The sequence below is a fragment of the Myotis nattereri genome (assembly GCF_964212035.1).
Source record: "Myotis nattereri genome assembly, chromosome: 3".
Lineage (NCBI taxonomy): Eukaryota > Metazoa > Chordata > Mammalia > Chiroptera > Vespertilionidae > Myotis > Myotis nattereri.
This window is the reverse complement of record NC_138077.1, coordinates 186,067,646-186,090,522: the sequence shown is the minus strand read 5'-3', so window position 1 is coordinate 186,090,522 and position 22,877 is coordinate 186,067,646. Positions and strand designations below refer to the sequence as shown.

The window sequence follows — 22,877 nt, the reverse complement described above, 5'->3', positions numbered from 1 at the left end:
TGGCAAGGCCCCCCTTCTGGGGCACTTTCTTTAGTGCCAGGATGATCCTCCCAGCTATTGCTGGGCAGCTCAGGTAGCCATGGTTGTGTTAGTCCAGGGGTCCTCAAACTTTTTAAACAGGGGGCCAGTTCACTGTCCCTCTGACCGTTGGAGGGCCGGACTATAGTTTAAAAAAAAAACTATGAACAAGTTCCTATGTACACTGCACATATCTTATTTTGAAGTAAAAAAACAAAATGGGAACAAATACAATATTTGTATTTGCATGTGGCCCGCGGGCCGTAGTTTGAGGACCCCTGTGTTAGACCATGAGCTCCCACAGCCAGGGCAGTGGCTTTAGCTTCTCCACGAAATGCAGGCTGCAGAGGTGGGTTAGCAAAGGAGTAAAAGCCATGAGTGATGCCCCTCCTGGACACCTTCAGAATCCAGGGCCAGAGAGAATAACACCTGAGAACAATCTACCCCTTGGAAAGCTCATTCCTGAATACCCACCAGCACTTCCTCCTGCACCAACCAGCCTTTGCCCCGTGGCATCCACAACCATTACCATGTTGGATCCTCTACAGGCCCAAGGCATAGCTGAGGCAGGAATTGTTATCCATATCCTAAGTTAGACAGCTGATGCTTAGGGAGTTAAAACCCACTAGGAGGCGCTCACAGAGCAGAGTAGAGCCCAGGCCTCTTGACCCTCACAGGCCTGATGCCCCCCAACACAGTCCCAGCCCCAGAAGCACAGCTGGCATTCGGGTCACCCAACAACAGTGTGAATGGGGGTGAGGGATGGCTGGGCAGTGCCTGGCCATGCAGAGCCGGGGGGCGGGGGTGGGTTCTGCTTGAATCTCCCTGGTTAACCTTTTAGGGATCTAACTGGCTTTCACAGTCAGAGATGCCCAGGTTGTGGACGAGTCGCAGTAACTCTGTCTTGTCTTGTGTGTGTGTATTTCCCTGTGTGTGTTTTTGTCACATAGAAGTGCGTGAATTCCCTCCACGGCTCTGGATCTCCAACACGGGACTGAAGGGGAGAAGAGGCTGGACGGAGCCACCTGCGGCATCCAGCGCGGCTTCTCTCCGCCGGGACCAGGGATGACTGGGCCATGCACACAGCCGTCTCCAGCCCTCAGCACTTCACATAGCACACAGGGGACTCATGGGGGGCCACTCGCCACTGCCAACTGAGACAACACGATGGCAACATTGACGTCCCTCATGACGATCCCACGACAGACATTCAGGCAGAAGGTGCTGTCGCACTTTCTGTCTGCAAAGTAGAGGGCCATGCCTCACCCACGTGAATAGCTTGAGCCCCAATGACTTGCTCTGAGTCCACTCACAGCCAGTGATACTTGCAAAAAACTCCCGACACCGTCTTGGGTTTGGCTTCCTCCGCTCTTGACCAATGTGGCCAACGCCAGACGTCTCCTTGGGACACTTGGATTATCCATAAATGCAGCCCGCCCCGACCCTCCCTGAGTAGCACCGCAAGTCTCCGCGGAGGTCATGGATCCTGAACAAAGTGTCAAGGGCACCAAGAAGGCTGAGGGAAGTCCCCGGAAGCGGCTGACTAAAGGAGAGTCTGTTCAGGCCAGGGTTTCGGCCAGTGCCCCGTTCCCAGGCGGCAGCACAGCTGTCGCCCCTGAGGGCCCCCTCCAAGAGCTCCTCGCCCCGCAGCCCTTCCCAGGCCCCTCGCCGGTTCTTAGGGAAGGCTCTCAGGAGAAAACGGGCCAGCAGCAGAAGCCCCCCACGAGGTCCTCCATCGAAGCCTCTGTCCACGTCTCCCAGCTTCCACAGCACCCTCTGACACCAGCATTCATGTCGCCGGGCAAACCTGAGCACCTCCTGGAGGGGTCCACCTGGCAGCTGGTCGACCCCCTGAGACCTGGACCCTCAAGCTCCTTCATGAGCCCTGGGCTCCCTCCTCAGAGCCAGCTCCTGCCTCCCCACGCTTCCATCATCCCCGCCGAAGACCTGCCCGGCCTCCCCAAAGTCTTTGTGCCCCGTCCCTCCCAGGTCCCCTTGAAGCCCACAGAAGAGGCCCCCAAGAAGGAGAGGAAACCCCAGAAACCGGGCAAGTACATCTGCCAGTACTGCAGCCGGCCCTGCGCCAAGCCCAGCGTGCTCCAGAAACACATCCGCTCGCACACGGGCGAGAGGCCCTACCCCTGCGGCCCCTGCGGCTTCTCCTTCAAGACCAAGAGTAACCTCTACAAGCACAGGAAGTCCCACGCCCACCGCATCAAAGCCGGCCTGGCCTCGGGCGTGGGCAGCGAGCTGTACCCCCCGGGGCTGGAGATGGAGCGGATCCCGGGGGAAGAGTTTGAGGAGCCCACCGAGGGAGAGAGCACCGATTCGGAAGAGGAAACGGGCACGGCGTCCGCTCACCCCGCAGAGCTCTCCCCCAGGCCCAAGCACCCCCTCCTGTCCAGAGGCTTGTACAGCTCCGGGAGCCAGGGTTCCAGCCACGAGCGCTGTTCCCTGTCCCAGTCCAGCTCAGCCCAGTCGCTCGAGGACCCCACTCCATTCGCAGAACCCTCCTCCGAACACCCCCTGAGCCATAAACCTGAAGACACCCACACCATCAAGCAGAAGCTGGCGCTCCGCTTGAGCGAGAGGAAGAAGGTGATCGACGAGCAGGCGTTTCTGAGCCCAGGCAGCAAAGGCAGCACCGAGTCCGGGTACTTCTCCCGCTCGGAGAGCGCCGAGCAGCAGGCCAGCCCCCCGAACACCAACGCCAGGTCCTACGCCGAGATCATCCTGGGCAAGTGCGGGCGGATCGGGCAGCGGACCACCATGCTGACGGCCGCCTCCACGCAGCCCCTCCTGCCCCTGTCCGCCGAGGACAAGCCCAGCCTGGTGCCTCTGTCTGTGCCCCGGACACAGGTCATCGAGCACATCACCAAGCTCATCACCATCAACGAGGCGGTGGTGGACACCAGCGAGATAGACAGCGTGAAGCCCCGGAGGAGCTCGCTGTCGCGGCGCAGCAGCATGGAGTCGCCCAAGTCCAGCCTCTACCGGGAGCCCCTGCCGTCCCACAGCGAGAAAACGAAGCCCGAACCATCACTGATGAGCCTCCAGCACCCGCCCAGCACCACCCCCCCTGTGCCTCTGCTGAGAAGCCACTCAATGCCTTCTGCCGCCTGCACCCTCAGTACCCCCCACCCCACCTTCCGAGGTAGCTACTCCTTCGACGACCACGTCACCGACGCCGAAGCCCCGAGCCGCAGCAGCCAAGTGTTTCCCTCCCACCCGCGGATGCTCAAGCGCCAGCCGGCCATCGAACTCCCTTTGGGAGGGGAGTATTCCGAGGAGGCAGGGCCAAGTAGCAAGGACACAGCCCCCAAACCCGCAGACGAGCCAGAACCCAAGGAAAGCGAACTCACCAAAAAGACCAAGAAGGGCTTGAAAACGAAAGGGGTGATCTATGAATGTAACGTATGTGGTGCTCGGTACAAGAAAAGGGACAACTACGAAGCCCATAAGAAATACTACTGCTCAGAGCTCCAGATCCCCAAGCCGGTCTCTGCAGGTGCTCACGTGTCTCTGGAAGCCCAGAAGAGTCCGGCCGAGCAGGAGCCCTGGTCCCAGGTGATGCATTATAAGCTGGGGGCCACCTTGGAGCTCACTCCATTGAGGAAGAGGAGGAAAGAGAAGAGCCTTGGGGACGAGGAGGAGCCACCTGCCTTTGAGTCCACGAAAAGTCAGTTTGGCAGCCCCAGGCCATCCGATGCTGCTCGGAACCTTCCCCTGGAGGCCACCAAGTCACCAGCAGAACCAAGTAAGTCAGTGCCCTCCCTGGAGGGAACCTCGGGCTTCCAGCCAAGGACTCCTAAGCCAGGGTCTGGTTCGGAATCAGGAAAGGAGAGGAGAACAACGTCCAAAGAAATTTCTGTCATCCAGCACACCAGCTCCTTTGAGAAGTCAGATGCTCTGGAGCAACCCGCTGGCTTGGAAGGGGAAGACAAGTCTACGGCCCCAGCCCCATTCTCATCGCCCCCGCCCACCCCGCACGGACGCTCAGCTCACTCCCTGCAGCCCAAGTTGGTCCGCCAGCCCAACATTCAGGTTCCTGAGATCCTGGTGACCGAAGAGCCCGACCGGCAGGACACAGAGCCCGAGCCACCCCCGAAGGAGCCCGAGAAGACGGAGGAGTTCCAGTGGCCCCAGCGCAGCCAGACCCTTGCCCAGCTCCCAGCAGAGAAGCTGCCGCCCAAGAAGAAGAGATTGCGCCTGGCGCAGATGGCCCAGTCGTCGGGGGAGTCCAGCTTCGAGTCCTCCTTGCCTCTGTCCCGCAGCCCCAGCCAGGAGAGCAGTGTCTCTGTGAGTGGGTCTAGCCGCTCCGCCTCCTTTGAGAGGGACGACCACGGAAAAGCCGAGGCCCCCAGGCTGTCATCCGACACACGCTCCAAACCCTTGGGCACGCACATGCTGACGGTCCCCAGCCACCACACACACACCCGGGAGATGCGGAGGTCAGCCTCAGAGCAGAGCCCTGACGTTTCCCATTCGGCCCACATGACTGAGAGGCGCAGCAAATCCTTTGACTGTGGCAGCTTGTCCTTGGCAGGCCCTTCTGCCCCAGCCCCAGTGGCTCCAGCAGCCCCTGCAGCCCCCGCAGCCCCAGCGGCCCCTCCAGAGAGAAGGAAATGCTTTTTGGTGAGACAGGCCTCCCTGAGCAGGTATCCAGAAACAGAGCTGGAGGCCACCCCCATGGGAAGACAGGAGAGTGAGGAGCCAAAGCCCTCATCCAGTAAAACTGTGGCCAAAAGCTCACTGCCCCAAATTTCCTCAGCGGCCACCTCACACACTGGGCACCCAGGAGGCAAAGGCCAGGTGCAGGACCGACCCCCACTGGGGTCCACTCCACCCTTCACAGAAGCACTGCAGGTGCTCCACCACCCCATTGCCCAGCTGCCCCTGCATGAGAAACCATGTCTGCCCCCACCCGTCTCCCTCTTCTCCTTCCAGCACCTCTTGCAGCACGAGCCAGGACAGTCTTCAGAATTCTTCTCCTCCCAGTCCATGTCCAGCCTCCTCTCCCCACCGTACTCCATGCCCCCAATTCCTCCCTCCTTATTTCAAGCCCCGCCATTTCCTCTCCAACCTACTGTTTTGCATCCAAGCCAACTCCACCTCCCCCAGCTCATGCCTCACCCTACCAGCATCCCCTTCCGGCAGCCCCCTTCATTTCTCCCCATGCCATACCCGTCCTCCTCAGCACTCTCTTCTGGGTTTTTCCTGCCTCTCCAATCCCAGTTTTCCCTTCAGCTCTCTGGCGATGTGGAAAGTCGTCTGCCACAGATTAAAACCAGCCTGGCCCCACTGGCAACAGGAACAGCTGGCCTCACCTCCAGCACAGAGTACGGCAGTAACATCCAGCTGCCCCCCATGCCTCCCCCATCCAGCTCCTCAGTGCCCATGTCAGCCCCTCCATTGGCCTTGCCCGCCTGTCCAGATACCATGGTGTCCCTGGTTGTACCCGTCCGAATTCAGACCAACATGCCATCCTATGGGAGTGCCATGTACACCACCCTCTCCCAGATCCTGGTCACCCAGTCCCAAGGCAGCTCAGCAACTATAGCTCTTCCTAAGTTTGAGGAGCCCTCATGTAAAGGGACAGCAGTGTGTGGGGCAGATGTGTACGAAGCCAGGCTTGGGCCAGCTGGGATAAGCGAAGAGCAGAGCAGAGGTTTCCAGACTCCATATCTGAGAGTGCCCGTGACATTACCTGAAAGAAAAGGCACTTCCCTGTCATCAGAGAGTGTCTTGAGCCTGGAGGGGAGTTCATCGACAGTGGGGGGAAGCAAGCGTGTCCTTTCACCAGCTGGCAGCCTTGAACTTACCATGGAAACCCAGCAGCAAAAACGGGTGAAGGAAGAGGAGGCTTCCAAAGCAGATGAAAAACTGGAACTGCTAAAATCATGCAGTGTGGTGCTTACCAGCACTGAGGATGGCAAGAGGCCAGAGAAATCCTCCTTGGGCAGCCAGGGCCAAGTCAGGAGGGAGCTAGAATTGCTGTCCAGCTTGCCCACAGATCCATCGGACCCAAAGGAAATTACTCCCCTTCCTCACCCTACACTGCCCCATGTGACAGCTCCAGGCTCAGAGGCTTTGAAGGAATATGGGCAGCCATCTGGTAAACACCACCAAAGAGGGTTGCCCACCCTGAGCGTGAAGAAAGAAGATTCCAAGGAACAACCTGACCTCCCTTCACTGGCACCTCCCAGCTCTCTTCCTCTGTCAGAAACATCCCCCAAATCAGCCAAGTCTCAAGAAGGTACGGACTCAAAGAAGGTACTGCAGTTCCCCAGCCTCCACACGACCACTAATGTCAGTTGGTGCTATTTAAACTACATTAAGCCAAATCACATCCAGCATGCAGATAGGAGGTCCTCTGTTTACGCTGGTTGGTGCATAAGTTTGTACAACCCCAACCTACCAGGGGTTTCCACTAAAGCTGCTTTGTCCCTCCTGAGGTCTAAGCAGAAGGTGAGCAAAGAGACATACACCATGGCCATAGCTCCGCATCCTGAGACAGGAAGGCTCGTGCCATCCAGCTCCCACAAGCCCCGCATGACAGAGGTAAGTTCAGTCTTATTTTTCTTCTCCCCACTGATTTTTTAAAACCGTTGATGAGCTTTTACAGCCACATTCTCCTCAGGTCCCATTTGCAAAGTTAGTGCCAGGTGAGTGGGCAGATTTCTTCTCTGTCAGCTGGGTCTGGTCACCTTACCAGGAAACATATATTGGGCGCCTTTGTCAGTGTGTCCCTCATGCAATCAGAATAGATACATTTCAGTAAAGTAAGCTTTAAAGTGATTCTGCTTTCCCATTAGCTGCTATTGTAAAATCAAAAACACAATCTCAGCCCGGAAAAAAGACAATTCTCTAAAAGACTGTTTGGAAAACTTGACTGATCGGAATGCCTACAATTTTAGAACTTTATACCACTCCATCATATGCTTTTCCTGTCCTATTAGTCTTCTCCTGCTTTTCTTATTCTTTATATATGCTGTTTCTGTTCTCTGGAACAACTTGAAATACTCTTATTTCCAAAGAGTCTAGAATTTGACACAACTCCTAAAATAGTCTTTTCTCTAGGATAGCAGCTAAAGCTGGGAGGCAATATCCCTCTTTACCAATAGGTGGCAATGTCACTCAGAGCTTTGCCCATCTATGCTGTGTGGTAACACCTAGCCCCACTAAGGGTGCATATTTACTCTTCCATTGCCTCTGACCTGAGGCTGCATCAGGAACTAAATAAAATGAATGAGTCCCTGCAAGTTCAGTAAGTTTGACATTTGATAGATGACACCTTCAGACCCTGACGAGGCTGCCTAAGGATTCAGGCCATGATGTGTTATGCTGAGTTGGCATTTGTGAAATAACAATTGGTCTATTGATTGAGCAGCCTCACTGTGCCAGGCACTGTGCTTGCCCTTGAATCTACTCAATACTCATCTCCACCTCTGAGATAGCAGGACCATCTCCATTCTACAGATGAGGGAACAGAGAATCAGAGGGTGAGAGAGGGCAAGGTCATATGGCAAATATTTGCCAAGCCTAGAATTTGAACTCAGACCTGTCTGACTCCAGAAAGTCTACTTTACTTTTTTAATTATTTGAGGAAAGAAAACCTTAAAGTGTGTCTTCAGATCAGGTGCTTTAGCCAAATCAGGCAGAAATCTACTAAACTAAATTCATATTATAGACAAATGAACAAAATCGTGTTCTATAACTTTCCTATATTCATACCCTCCTCTTTATCCTTGAGTGAATTTTGTGCATTGAATTTGTTTTTAGCTCAGCTGGATATTCGCACAGAACTGTTTCCCAAATTTATTCTCTAAATGCCCATGGCAGTCTACAGACATCCCTAAATGAGATTTCCACTTTTGCAGTAAGCATCATTGCTGACTTGCTCTTCAGTGTTTTTTAATAGCTACATGTACTCCCCAGAGGCTGTCGTAATTATGTTCGTACTTATAACTACTTGTGCACCTATGATGTGGCAAGTACTGTGATAAACTTTACTTTTATCCTCACAACCACCTTGTAAGTTAGGGTACTCTATGGCCATTTTATGGATAAGGAGGCAAAGCACAGAGAAGCTAGGCAACTTGCACAAGGCCACAGAATAAACGGCAGAGCCTAGATTCAAAACTAGATCTCATTCCAAAGCCCTCTCAGATGGTCTGGACTGCCTCTCTTTTTTAATGGCTGGATATTAAAAGGTCATTTAATAAAAAGGAAGAGTTAATTTGACTTAATTGGGCTGGACAGTCATCAGATTGAAATTTGAAATACTTAAAATGAGATGAACCCTGCAAAATATTTTTGGAATATTTCACTTGACTCACTGGCATGTTTCCTGCCAGCATGCAGTGGCACTCAGATTTCCTGGTTCTTAGCCAACTGCCTTCCTGCTCAGCCCCATCACGTGCTGTCGTGGAAGGTGTGGTGGCTGGCATGGGGACTGCAATTCTCATATTTTCCCAGCACCAGGGCATACAGTTGCTTCTCCCGCTGGCTATAAGCAGTGCAGGTTCTTCATGACAGTGGCATGAAGTAGCATGAGAATCTCATTCCCGACACGGCAGGCTCCAGCTGCCAGCCCAGCATCACGTCTCCCTATTCAAGGGTGGGCCCACCCCCTGCTGCCATCAGGGGTCTAAACGATATGTTCTCTTTTAACAAGGGCTTGGAAAGCCTGGCTGTCCATTTGTGAAATAAGCCACAGTGTCCCATAAAGCACATTTTTGCCATATACCACATTACTACAAAATTGAGTTCATTTCATTAATAACAACACTTATCAGAATGTACATGCTTCCCCCTTGGCAGAAATCAACAACTTAATATAAAATTATAATAGCATTTAACACAGAAACAAATGACAGGCACACCTTTGTAAGGTGGCTCACCCGAGTTTCATAAGCAAAACTGGAGTGCTCTGAGTCAGTCCCAGGTCAGATAGGAACCAAGGAAACCCAGATGTCAAAGGGAGTATGTGTGAGCAGAAGAGAGTGGCCATTTTGGTCATTCAGTCCTAAACTAATTGATTCTGCCTCGGGCACTGGAGAAAAATAGCTCTTTTCTAATGGAATTGCTGGGTCTTACCTACCTAATAAAGTTTTGCATGAGATCAAAATACAAATAAAAGTATGTCCTCATCCACCCAGCTCTCGCCACTAAGGCCTATGGAAGAGAATAGCGTCCCTCGATGACCAGCCCAGAGCCTGCCCACCCTCAGGTGCATGCCCGTCAGTGCCCACACAGCCTCTCTGAGCCCAGCTCTGGGAGGTCCTGTTGGTCAAGGCCTTCAGGAAACCTGCGTTCTGCTCCCAGCAGTGCCCTTAACCTCCCGGGTGACCTTGACTGTCTGATCTGTAAAGGAGCATTAGACTAGTTAGTCTCCACAGGCAGAGTCTTCATTATTAGTTCAGGTTTTCTGACGTGCCCTCACTGAGAGGCAGGCCCTGTTTTGGGTGCTGGCCTGACCGAGGAGACCAGGAGGAGCACTGTCCCCAGCAGCTCCCTGGCCAGTGTATAAGAAAGAGCGACCTGGTCTTCCCGTGGAGAAGACCTGGTCAGAGTTCTTGTTTTGACACGAGCTAACCCCTTGGTCTTGAATAAGGGACGCCACCTCTCTGGGGGTCAGCGTCCTTCTTTCTGTAAAGTGGGCTTACAGCACCTCCTCACAGGGCAGAGTGGAGACTAAGTGAGCCCCGATTGAGCGTAAGCACGCAATGCTGTTGAAGGCATCATTCCGTTATCACCACGTAACCGGCAATGATTTTGTCCTTCCTGCGGTGGGCCAGGTTCACCTCCCTTCGCTGGTTTCCCCGGAAGGCCAGAAAGATGTAGCTAGAGTGGAGAAGGAAGAAGAGCCGCGAGGGAAGCCCGAGGAGGATGCTCCCGCCTCCAAGAGAGGGGAGCCAGCGAGGATCAAAATCTTCGAAGGAGGGTAAGAATCGCGTTTGGTTTGCAATGTCTGCTCCCTATGGAGCCAGAGGTCATGCCCGGCTGGCCTGAGGGCTGGGGTGGGCCGATCTGCGTTCTGAGGTGGTGAACGTCTCAAACGCAGGGCCGCGCCCCAGGTGCCCTGGAGTTCCAGCCGTGCAGATGCCACCACTGTGGGATGTGCAGGCCACCTCTGTTTGGGAACATCAGCTGCTTGGTGGGGGTGGGAACACTGGGTGTTGCAGGCTGGTGGGCCTGGGTCTTCCTCCAGCCCCTCATTGTGTCGGTGCCGGCGGGTTTCCAGTCCTGCACTGGGGTTGATAGTGAGTCTCCCGGGTCTGCTCAGACTGCCTTTTTGGTATGTGTTCCCAAAACGTCACCTTTGTCTGTCCAAGCAGCCATCCTGGCACGCCTGTGTCCCACAGGGCACTCACGCTCTGCCGACCAGGCAGTTTGCAGCACGTTGCACGTGCCACATGTTTACACCGTGCCGAGTGGCCAGGGTCCAGGGCTCATCGGTTGGTAAATACTTAGCATCTCATCCCTGGATTTTCACCTTGGCGTTTGTCTTTGGGAACCTAACGATGTAGCCATCTCAGAACTCACGATGGTAGGGCCCTCTGGGCTCTGAAGGTGTGCCTTGTCTCAGATTCGCTTTGTGGGAGTTCTGTGCGAGCTGTGTTCTATGTGGCCACATGTTTGCTCCCTGGGACATGGGTGTCTGTAAGCAGGTTCCGTGGTGTCTGTCTCAGGGTCCTGTGTCTGTGTCCCCAGTGTTCTCGATACAGCCCTCGTCCCACCCAGTCCTGACGGACAACAGCATGAGGAAAACTACCTCCCAAGGACTGCAGCCCCCACCAGCATGAGCTGTCACCGGGGCCTGCAGTTCTCTAGCACCTGTAGGTGCCTAACTCACAAAGTCAGAGTGGGAGGTGCGGGTCCCCATGGGGCACCCTCCGGCGGCCCTGACCAGCAGGGAGTGTCCAGAGAAGGGGTGTTTGCAAATGAAACTTGGGGAGTTGGGTTGTCAGGGGGTCAGGGATGGCAAACTCCCTGAAGTGGCAGGGACACCTCCCCCCGGGGGAGAAATGCCCTGCCCGGATTCTAACAGCGGCTCCACTGAGAACCACTAGACCACGTGGCTTTCAAACGCTGACTGGTCCTCTTTCCAGGGGACGGACCAGTTTCCTCCCTGCTATTTGGTTAGAGCGCCCTCGTGTGTCTCTGTGTCCTCACAGCATTGGGTCCTTGGAAGGCCATGTTCATCTGGACTTGCCTTCTTCCCTCTGCCCTTGGGGCCCAGGGGGGCTGGTGTGCGTGCGTGAAGAGCTTTGCATCTGCCCTGAGAGGCATCAGCCTCCAAAAACCCGGTTCCCAGGGGGCTCCCTGCTGCCTCGTCCCTCAGGAAGCCTGAGCTCTGGGAGGGCAGCTGGCAGGAGCCTCTCCCACCGCCGTTGGTTCACAGCTCCAGCTACTGGCTGAAGTCTCGGCCACCAAGTCTGCCTTCAGCTGAAAGGTGCAAGGTTACACCTGAGTGCCCTCTCCTCTTCCTGCAGCCCGGGCATCGGTCCGCACTCCTCCCCACCCACCCTAGCCCCACTGTCCTATCCAGGCTGTCAGTCCCAGCTGCTCTGTCTCTCTCTTTGTTCTCCCCCGAACAACTCTCTCGCCTACCTGTGTCCCACTCCATCAGTCCCCTTCTTCTCCCGCTGTTTCCTCCTCTGCAGAAGGGGATAGTCACATACTTTGTAGGTGGTCAGAGAATGCTGTGCGACCCATGTAAAGGCCGAGTTCCTGGGCTCATGGAATTTTATATTATTACGTCCATCTCTCCTGTCTCCCTCCAGGTTAATCTCACTCTGTTCTGTCACCTGTGAAAAATATCCTTACGCTCTCAACGGGTCACATCCAATTTGAGCACTTTGGGGGATTAGGTCATGTGGCAGGTCAGCTGCCCTCTCTGAGTCCCGCTGTGCCTCCCACCCCCACTGATTTCATGGTTCTCTTGAGGCTGGTATAACCCCAGGAGTGTTGGTGAGCGTGTTTGGGATTATCACATAATGGGAGCACTTCTGGCATCTCATGGACGGGGCCAGATACAACCATCCATATAACCAACCCCAGAACCACTGTCCCACCCCAATGTCACAGGTGCCCCCTCCCAAAACACCAAGTGAGTCCTTCAGGCACAACCATCAGAGCTCACCAAGGTTTTGCCTCAGACTTCTTTCTCCCTCCCTCCCTCCCTCCCTCCCTCCCTCCCTCCCTCCCTTCCTTTCCTTTTTATTTTTAACACAGCAAGCATTTGCACTGCATTCCAGCACGTTTGACAAGGGTGTGCAGGGGGTTCTGCTCCTAGGAGTCACTGAGCGATGTAGGCGGGCAGGGCCGAGAGAGGAAGAGAGGGGTGGCGACCTGAGCACTGGCTCCTAAAGCTTCCATCCCTCAGCTTCTGCTCCAAGCCACGGGCCAGAGCAGCCCAGGGCCCTCCTGCCTCGGCGGCAGCGGGAAGTGCAAGCCTGCCGTGTGCTGGGGAAGCAGGCAGACGTGGGAAACGGCACTGATTACTCCAGTGGGTTTAGCATACAGCTGCAACTTCTTTTTACTCAACAGTGTTTCTGAGACGTATCCATGTTGGTCCGTAGAGATGGATGATGCCAATCCATGGAGATGTAATTCATGGCGATGAGACACAGCAGTGGATGCTGCGCGAGCCCAACGTTGACGAGTCTTTATCGCTAGTCAGCTACTCACTAGTCACCTTATTCTTCTCCTTGACCTCCTACCCAGGAATTGATTAATTAATCCAGCCATCAAGGAGGAGCTTTTTTTTCAGTGCGTTATGGGTGCTCTGTGCCAGAAGATATCACAAGCCCCGGCGGTAACCTGCGATTCTGCCCTCCTGGTGCTGGGGGCCAGTACAAGCCTCGGTACTGAGGTGTGGACTGCCAGTGTTGAGATGCTTACAGCAGGAAGGGACCCACCTGGGGCAGGAGTAATCAGAGAGAGCTAGGCCTGAAAGGCTGCGTGAGATGGGGACAGGTAGTGAGGAAAGGTAGGTTGGTCAGCAATCTGGGTGCAATGGGGACTCATGTACCTGGGCAATTGGACTGATTTCTCTTGGCCTTGAGTGTTCTCTCTTGTCAATGTCATTCATCCCCTTGGTTTCAAACCTCATCACTGCCCCGAGGACACTAAATCTGGGTGTCCAGCTAGGACCTCACTCCTGAACTATAGACCCTTGCTTCTCCTGCCTCCTGGGCACCTTTGCCTGGGAGATCCAGGGCACCAAACTCAGCATGTGCCAACCTCACCTTCCCGTTGCCACCAACAGCGTCTTCTTCCACATCTAGATCTCAGATGATGCACCCAGCTCTTCACACTCAAAACCTTAGTATCATCTTGGATGCTTTCTTCTCCCTCTTCCTTTGCTGGTGGCACTTTCTCATGTCTTGGGGGATTCTGCCTCATCTTCCTATTAGTCCCCAAATTCTGGTGTCTACACGACATGGTCTGTGATTTGGATGTGGTTTCTCTTCGTTCCCTGTGCTGTGGCTCTGGTCTCTTTCTCTCCAGGGTCCCATGCTGGTGCCACTGAGTGTTTTTTTACTGTGGTTCTGCCTGTGCCACGCCTCTGCTCCAGCGTCTCTGTGGCCGCCTCACCTCCAGCATCCAGTGAAAGCTCAGCCTGCTCTTCCAGGCCCACCTCTGACCCACCCTTTTGTGCTTCACCTCTGTGCCTGCTGGGGCTGCCCATTGCCAAACCCTGTTCAGCCTTCAAAGGACAGGACTCAACCCTCTCCCCTAGCTAACCTCCCAGGTCCCTCCACACCCCTAGTTTAATAATACTGGTGCTAGAATCCATTCCTGTCTCCCCCAACCCCCTCTTGACTTGGATCCAAGGGCCATGCTTCATGCATACTGTGTATGATTCCTATTTGTTGGCTTGATTTCCCGACTCACACACCCGTCTCGTTCCCCGTCACTTCCACACCTGGACAAAGCCTGCGTTTCCCAGGCAGCCTCTGGGAGGCCCATCAGGAATGTGCTGGCTCTCTCCCCAGTACCTGCGCCTTTGCCTTGGTCGTTTTAGAAGGGCTCCTTTGTCAGGGAATGTTGTTTTCACATAGACAAAGTTATATTGTTCATTGAGGGTGGTGCCTGTATTGTCCTCACTCAAGTTCACTTGTTGCAAGGAAAGATGGGAGCTCAGCCCAAAGGGCTGGTGTGGAAGAGGAAGAGACTAGACTTGACGGGAACTACCTGGCTTCCGACAGTAGTCATCCAGGCCCCGCTGCGGGTGGGAGAGGGGGTGAGAGACATAGGCCAGGCCAGCGGGGTGGGGGTACTCAGAAAGGTGGTCGTGCACAGGGGCAGGGAAGGACTGTGCTTAGAGTGGCAGCCCAGCCTCGACTTAGAATTGGAAAGCAGGGCAACAGGACAGAAGCCCGACAGTGGGCTGGGCCAGGGAGGGTGGGATAGGGTGACTCCTGGGCATGGGGTTGCCTAGAACTGCCCCCAAGCCCTTCAGGCCTTTAGCGGAAAGATTCCATGCCAGACCCTGCCAACTTCATGACTCAGGTGCTGAGCTGAGGGAAGACCATCCTGTCGGAGGGCGTGGGTGCCATCCCTTCTCAGGCACCACAGCACACCCCAACACCTCACTTCAGCCACTGCCTCTCTGCTGATCACTCAATTCAGCATGTTCAAATTTAAACTATCCCACCTTTAGAACACAGGATCTATATCACTGTTTTTTCTTCTTCCCTTTAAAGAAACTCCAAACTGAAGGAGTTGACTGTACTCACTCGCATCCATGTCTTTCCTCCCACCCTTTCTCAGACCATTCCAGGTTAACCTTGGGCTCCTCACCCTCAGAAACTGCTCTTATCAAGGTCAGCAATGACCGCCACCCTGCAGAATGTCCAAGTCACTGCTCATATCTGCTCACCTTGACCTGTCGGCAGCACAGGACACAGTTGACCCCTGCCCCCTCCTTGCTGCCCTTTGTCCACTTGGTTTCCAGGGTGGCATCTTTCTTGACCTCTTCCTTTGCTGGTGGCACTTTCTCATGTCTTGGGGGATTCTGCCTCATCTCCTCATCTCTAAACATTAGGGTCCTCAGGGCTCAGCACCTTCTTCTCGGTCTAATTTCCCTTCCAGGGGAACTCTGTATACCATCTCTAGGCTCCAACTCATGTCTCCACTGGACTTCTCCCCAGAGCTTTGCTGAAGAACCATGTGATTCATCGGGCTCTTGGGACATTTGTTAAAGAAATTATTCGAAGAGTTTTAATTGTGTATTGTTCCACTTGAAGGAGTTTTATATATAGAGGCCCAGTGCATGAAATTTGTACACGGGGTTGGGGGGGTGGCATCCCCCTCAGCCCGACCTGCACCCTCTCCAATCCAGGAGTCCTCAGGGGATGCCCTACTGACAGCTTGGGCCTGCTCCCTGTGGTTCTCTGCTCTCTGCGAGGCCTGCCTGCTCCACACAATGGCGATGGGCAAGCAGGCCCTGCTGGGTGCTGTCTGCGGACGTGCTTGCCTGTTCGTGGGTCGCCACGGCGACAGCCAAGCAGGCCCTGCTGGGTGCTGTCTGCGGACATGCTTGCCTGTTCGTGGATCGCCACAGCAACAGCCAAGCAGGCCCTGCTGGCCGCAGACACTCCAGAGGCGGCAGAGCAGCGAGGCTTGATCCTCTACCGGAGTGGGCGGATCCTACCTCTCCGCTTGGTCCCCACAACCCCTGGCCAGGCCGACAGGCCCAAACATTCCAGTGGCGGGGCTGAGGGGACTGGGCGCCACCATCTTATGGCTATGGGCACCACCATCTTTTGTGACGGAGTGATGGTTAATTTGCATATTACTCTTTTATTAGATAGGATACCAAAACCTAGATATGTGCTCTGGCAGGGAATGGAACCTGCAACTTTTTGGTATACAGGGCAAGGCTCCAACCAAGTGGGCCACCCAGCCAGCCTCTGTCCTAAGATGCTGGCTGTGGAGGGAAGCAGGGAAGATGGGGGCTGAGGGGTGGAGCTGGAAGGAGTGTGAGGTCAAGCAGGTGAGTGTTTAAACCGAGAGCTCCTCTTGTGTGTGCACATGCCGCTGGCAGTGGTTCATAGCAGGGCAGATGCTAACACTGCTGGAGAGACAGAAGGGACAGAGGGCGGAGCAGAGTCACAGAGCAGGTGGGAGGGGGTGGGGCCAAACCAGTGAGGAGAAGGGCAGTTCTCCTATAGGAACAGGACAAAAGAAAAATGCTGCTTATGATGCAAGCAGAATTGATGGTTTGCAGGTGGAAGGTGGGAAGGGTACTCAGCCCTAATCCAGATGTCTTTTCTCCTGTCCAAGCCACCTATGGCTCTAGGCCTTCAGCAACAATAGATCTGTGAATGGCTATTTAGCAAACAAAAGCAGGAAATTTCTGTTATTGGGAAAGTTATTCCTTTGTAGAGATGATCCCCCAAATAAAAATATCCGATGATAAATAGTCTAGTTAGGTTGACACTCTGCTGACCCAGCATCTTTCTCCTGGGTGCTCAAAGGACTTCCCGGGGAACACCTGCTCCAGACATTAGAGGAAGCTGGTTGTGTCACTAAGAAACCCAAGTCACTGACAGAAAAAAATAAAAAGACAACGTGAAAAGTGAAATGGGAAAGAAAGAAGACATATTGATCGTGAGGCAGACTGAGTGTCTGAGTAGCTGGGACCAGAGTCCCGGGAGCCTGCGGACTGTCAGGGAAGACCTAAATGCATCCCATTAAAATTTAAAGGGATCCATTTCTTCACCAGGCACTGCCTCCCCTTCCTATAGGGGGGTCTCAGGCAGCAGGGGCTCAACACTGAGAGGAGGAAGTGCAGGAAATGGAGTCCCCACCCCACACGTGGTAGCCCCAGAGGGCGGAGCACAGCGGTAGCCAGGGTGTCTTCTGGGCCTGGACAGTGTGTGCCTGAGTCCCACCTTCCATCCTGCCCTGGAGTCAGGCTGGCACCCAGGAGGAAGCTGGCTTCTCCCTGTCTCTCCTGTATGAAAAGTAGCCTCTTAGGAAACACTCTCTCTCTCTCTCTCTCTCTCTCTCTCTCTCTCTCTCTCAGTTTTTATTTTTATAAAAATTACACATGTGCAGAGTTTGAGGATACAAATCTTTCCATAACCTTTGTTATGGAAAACAGCAACACCCTTTCTCTTCCCCGAATTTCCTCCTCCCCACGTCAGAAACCACCCCTTTCATCTCTCCTGGGCTCACCGTGCTACCTCCCCATCTCTAAGTGATGTGCCCCAGGTCTTAGCTTTTCGGCTTTAGGCATTGATGAGCCACAGGAGAGCCATTCCGCCCTCCACATCCCCCGTCCCATCTTCTCGCCTTCTCATTGGAGTGGTGCCCCGTGCAAGTCACAGCTGAGCCACATCATGAACTCCGGTCACTTTTTCTTTCCTGCACAACTTTTCTATCTTCACTCTGGATACTCATTGTGTGTGTGTTCTTGGAAAACTTAGCTCTTTGTAAAGATTGTCCCTCAAATATAAATATCAGATGTCAATAGTCTAGTTAGGTGGACTCTCTGTACTGGCCTAGCATCTTTCTCCGAGTACTCAAAGGACATCCCCAATCTAAGTGAAGTTAGAACACTTCAGTGAAGCTAGTCTTCTTAACCTCACTTCGTTTTCTATGCATCTTTTACTGATTTGGCCCCCACGTTCTCACCTCACCAGCACCTTCCTCAGACATTCAGAAGCATCGGCTACTCTGTGAATTCCTTCTTGCTGACCCACAGTCCCTCCCTGAGCCATCAGCGGCTCCAGGCTGCACGGGCTGCTCCCTCGGCCTTGCACACAGCTGCCCTCGGGGTCTCCCTTCACCTCACCCAGGAGATGCTCTTGCCTCGTATGTTGGGTCTCCTTTTTCTGGAAAGGACGTCTTCCCCTTTCTCAGCTTATTCCTCATTTTCACAGAGACCGACTCCCCCTCCCCCATCAGTGTGGTCTTTTTGGAGAAGGGTCCAGGAGAGGTTGGTTTTCTGGCATTTCACGTGACTGACAATGCCGGGAATGTCTTCACTGTCTCAGCGGATTGCAGTGTAGAATTCCGGTTGTGAGTGACTTTCCGTCAGTTTTGAAGGCATTGCTCCCTTGTCCTTGATCCATTCTCATTCCCATGTGATTGCAGGCTCAGGTGGAGGCTGTAAGCCGGGGGGGGGGGGGGGGGCGGGGGGAGGGCGGGGGGGGTGTCTTTGATGTCCGTGTGGACAGCAGTTCAGAAGGGAGGGAGGTGGACATTAGTTCCAATTCTGTAACTGGGTGATCGTGGACAGGAGAAACAAAAGCAAAGAAGAAAAATGGCACGTGGGTTGTTGGGCAGATGGAGGGTCCGACTGCGGTTGAGCATGAGCCCACTGGAGTTTATTAGCCGTAAATCACGGCAAATGTACCTTTGCCATCTTTGGGTGTTGTTGGAAGTGGGGCCTCCTCCAGGGAGGCACCAGGGTGTGAGCACGGAGCTGGAGACTTGGGAAAGAAGCATTTCGTCGTTCGCTTGGAGGAGGTGGGGAAGGACTTGACCTTGGAGTCGGGCCTGGGTTGGAGGCCTGACTCTGCCATTACTACGCCTGAGATCTGGGGCTCTTCCTGAACCTCGGTTTCTCATCTGCCATGGGGTTTGGGTGAACCCTCTCTGATGGGATGTGCGGGATCTATCCCACTCCTGTCAGCGATGAGCTATGTCAGCTCTGCACTCAGTACTGGAGATGCTGCTCAGAGACCAGGAAGGCCTGGGCGAGGTGGCCTGCTGGAAGTCCCTTCCTCCCTGAGGAGAAGCTGGCCTTTCCTAAAGACCAGAGAACCAGCCCAGGCTCACGGGCAGGGGCCTGCTTTGGGCGGGGGCCTTTGACGAGAAGAGGGTGCCCAGCCGAGAAGAGACATCTCGGGGGAGAATCGGGGAGGGTTTCCTTTTGGCGTTCAGGGATGGGTGTTGGGTATTGACTTGTCTGAACACACAGGTGAGGGGGTGAGAAGCACAATTTATTCTAAAATGGCCTCACAGTTTAGAATAAGGAGCAAGTTGCTCTCTCCCCATGGTCTGGAGGAGGGGTCCCAGCCATGGTCTGTTCCCCCCAAGCATCAGCAGCTCCTTGCTGCCCAAGGGTGAAGGCCCAGTTCCAGGTCACCTTCCAGCAACCGCATCCTGCTGCCCTGCGCTTGCCATGCTCAGCACCCTCAGTCGTGCTCTTCGGGGCCCCTGGGTGCCTTTCTTCAGTGCCTCTCAGGACCGTGGTGAATGTTCAATAGTATCAGGCACGTTGAAACACTTGCCCAGAGCTTGGCACATCCATCCCGCCCCACTGCCAGTCGGAGGGAGTGAGTGGCATTGCTCAGTCCCTGCCCTCCACAGGGAGCACCTCGCTCAGGTTAGCAGGAGGGCCAGACCTGGGCTCAAATCCTGGCTCTGCTACTGATTAGAACGTCACTTAACCTCTCTGTGGCTCAGTCTTCTGATCTGGACAATGAGAATGATAGTACCTATGTATCCAAGTTGTTGAGAATTAAAGAAAACTATGTCCGTGTGTAATGTACCTGGCACAGTGCCTGGCACATAGTAAGGTGACCTCTTATTCTGCCATGAATTATCCATATTTACTTGTATGCTCGCCTCTGCAAGGACAGGGAACACTCCTGGCACCTTCCTCGGCGAGCACTCTGTGGAAGGGCGCTGACGCTGGAGCCAGACCCTCTGTGTGGGAATCCTGGGTCTGCCAGCGTGGCCAGCTGGTCTTAAGTAGATTATGTAACTGCTTTGTGCCTCAGTTTCTTCATCTGTAAGATGGAGACAATAACAGTAATTACATCTCAAAGGGTTTTCATTAGGACAAACTAAGATGCTACATGTAAAAAACTTACAATGCTTGGCACATGATAATCACTCAATAAAAGTCTACTGTGGCTGTTATTATAAAAGAGTCCCTAAAAATCATTTGATCCAAACACCTCACTTTGCTAATGTGAAAACTGGTCAAGAGAGGCATTAGCACAGCATATTAATGACAGAAGCTGCCACCTACGCCAAACATGCCAACAGGAGGAAGGAAGGAAGGACTGTGTGTGTGTTGGGGGGGGGGGGGGCAGGGGGGTGCATGTGAGTGTGGTCAGCCCCAGGGGAGTCCTTTGGCTCAAGAGATAACACAGGGTGAACTGGTTGGGCGCCACAGGTTGAGGAGGGCCATCTCACACACATGGTGGGTGGACCAGGCAGTAGGAGTCGAGCCTGACCAGACAGGGAGCTTGGCGTGGCCTTGGCTAAAAGAAACACATTGAGGAGTTCAGGGGTGATGGGACATGGCATTGACAACTTGCTCTTAAACAGTTCCGGAAAGAATAATTTTTTCCCTATATGTTCAATTTTGCTGTGTCTGTGATCATTGCAAAATAAAAACTAAAAAACAGAGAGAGTGCCAGTTTGGCTCAGAAGAAAGGAGACCAGGGAAACCAGGAACCAAGGAAGGAGTTTAGCAGGCACAGATGCTGTCAGGGCCACGAGAGGGAACTAAAGGCATCACACCAAGGAAGGAGCAGGGCCTGAACTCCAAGCAGGATTTTGGATCTATGCAGTGGCCTGGTGTCATCTGTCACCAGGGGCGGCTTGCAGACCAAAGGATGGCCCAGCTGGTGGGAGAGTTGGGGGAGGTGTGTCCCGGGAAGAGCAGCCAGCAGAAGACAGATTGGGCTGGAGCAGGGCAGCAGGGCTGGTGTGCCAGGCAGGCAGGCTCCCAGGAACATGGTGGCAGCAGGCAGCACCCAACACAGGAGCCAAAATGAGCCTCAGGCGGCCGGGGAGAAGCCAGGCTGTGAACAAGGCCTTATGACATGCTGGTGAGTACGGCTGGCAGACTGGGGCCAGAAGGCGGCCAGCCAGGGGCTGAGCAGGACTCCTGGGAGCTGGAGCCAGGAGCAGGCAGGGCATCTCCCCAGGGAAGGTGGCAAGGAGTGGAGGCAGCTGGCAGGTGGCAGGAGGGCCAAGGAGGCTTGTCCACAGGCTGTGCTGTTCAGCCTGGGCCAGGGAGGAAAGTGTGGTTGCCCAGTGGGGGCCAGGTTGGGTGCAGGCTGGCTCAGAAGGAAGGGGTCACCCCCTAGCAAAGAGGCGGAGGCCAGTTCCCACAGACTCTCAGGGAGTCAGCAGATCCAGCAGCTGGGCTGCCTCAGATCCGTCTCTCGGAAGTTTCTGCGACTGCTTAGCTTGCAAGCTGCGGACCAGACTAAGAACCATGATTTCCTGAGGTTTGTAACCTGCTGGTGGTGGCGCTCTGTAGACTCTGGGTTTTCACCACCACCGTGAGTGGTAAAACCCTTCCAAGGAGGAGGGCTGGGGGCGTGCCTCCTCCTCCTGGCCAGCGGTGGGGAGGGAGGGCCCTCGGGGCTGAGGGAGGTGGGGCTTGAATAGGTCTGGGCCACAGGTTGGGCAGAGGCCCAGAAGCTCCTACTGGAGCTGGAAGGGGCAGCAGTGGCATGGACTGGGGCCACCAGCAGGAGGCCCTTCTCTACTCCGACTCCCACAGGGTGTTTTTGGGGTCTGGTGCTGAAAGAGCGGAGCAGTGACCATGGATGTCCCCATACTGGTCCAGGCTCTCTTCCTTCCTTAGACATATTGATGTCTCTTCCTTCCTCCGTTTCCCTACAGGTGTCTCTTCCTTCCTCCGTTCAGGGGCTATCTGCCCCATCCTCCTGAAGGACCCAAAGGTTAAGGTTGGGGCAGGGGCTGTTGTGAAGGTAGTGGGGTTCTGTCTAGGGTCCAGCGGAATAGGACCGCATGCTCGCTCAGGCCTCACCAAAGGGGGCGCCCTCTCCTCTCTTCCTTGGGCCTCCTTCCCACATGCCACCTGGGGACGCGCTCCGCTGCCCGGGGCTCCCTGGGTTCAGGTGGGCTCTGGCAGGAGAAGGCCAGCCTCCTTCCTCATCTTTCTCTCTAGTCTGACGATGAGACAGATGTTTGGATGGGGCTTCAGCGCTGGGTCTCCGCAGGAGGCCCCGAGTGAGGAGGCGGTAGGGTTCAGCAGGCTCCCGGGACCTGGGCACGCTCTCAACACACCCGTTAACTGGGGGCCAGGGGACAGGCTCTCTCCTCTTGAAAAGTCATCATGTGCAGGCACACACCATGCTTCCAATGCTGAGTCATCCTTCCAGGAATTCCTCGCCGTCTCCCTCCCTCCCTGGACTCCCAAGCGCTTGGCTGCTACCCTCCCAGCCTGCTTCACAGGTTCTCTGTGTCTGCAGCTCTCTGGGTGACAGCCTCCCACAGGCTGGGACGCAAATCATCAGGGTGATTTCAGCGGCTCCCGGACAAATGCTCCTTATTTCATTGTCATGTTCTATTTTAATGTGTTAGGATAATGTAGCCACCACGTGAAGCTGCGATTTCCTGACTGTGAGTCCTCACGAGGAGGCTGTGGAGGGGCCGGAACCCAGGCACATGCTCCAGCCAGCCTGCCTCTGAGCTCAGGCCCTGTTCCATCAGGCAGCCCTCTCCACCCCGCCCCACCCCCCCCACCTCCCCACTGGCGCACAGGCATGGATCAGGCACCTGGTGTATATACACATTTCATTGGCTGTGATGGTCGACAGCCCTGGACAGCATCCCCTCTGGCTGCTGTGCACACAGCCCCAGAGGGCGCTCCCCTAGCCCAGCTCTAACTGGGCACCTTCCCCTCCCCCCACTGCCAGCAGGACACAGGCTAGGCTTTTGTGCCAGCATCTGAGGCTCGCTTTCCTAAGTCAGCCTCAGCCTGACCTTCAGCCTTATCTCCTGCTACTTGTCATAGAGGATTGTGCCAAGGCTTCCACAACGTAATTCCTGGGAAAAGTACCTGCCACAGCAAAAGCCCTCCACAAACGACAGCTGTTTCTATTTCCATGAGGAGAGAG

The 22,877-nt window shown here is 54.7% G+C and overlaps 1 protein-coding gene across 1 annotated transcript in view; it reads left to right on the top strand.

The window, feature by feature from the left end:
- The window catches only part of HIVEP3 (HIVEP zinc finger 3), a 326,138-nt gene that overhangs the window by 280,950 nt on the left and 22,311 nt on the right, over positions 1 to 22,877 (top strand). The window contains exons 4-5 of the mRNA XM_081085788.1: positions 969 to 6,579; positions 9,819 to 9,964. Coding sequence (XP_080941914.1) covers positions 1,498 to 6,579; positions 9,819 to 9,964 — 5,228 coding nt within the window. The 5' untranslated portion in view covers positions 969 to 1,497. The remainder of the gene's footprint in view (positions 1 to 968; positions 6,580 to 9,818; positions 9,965 to 22,877) is intronic.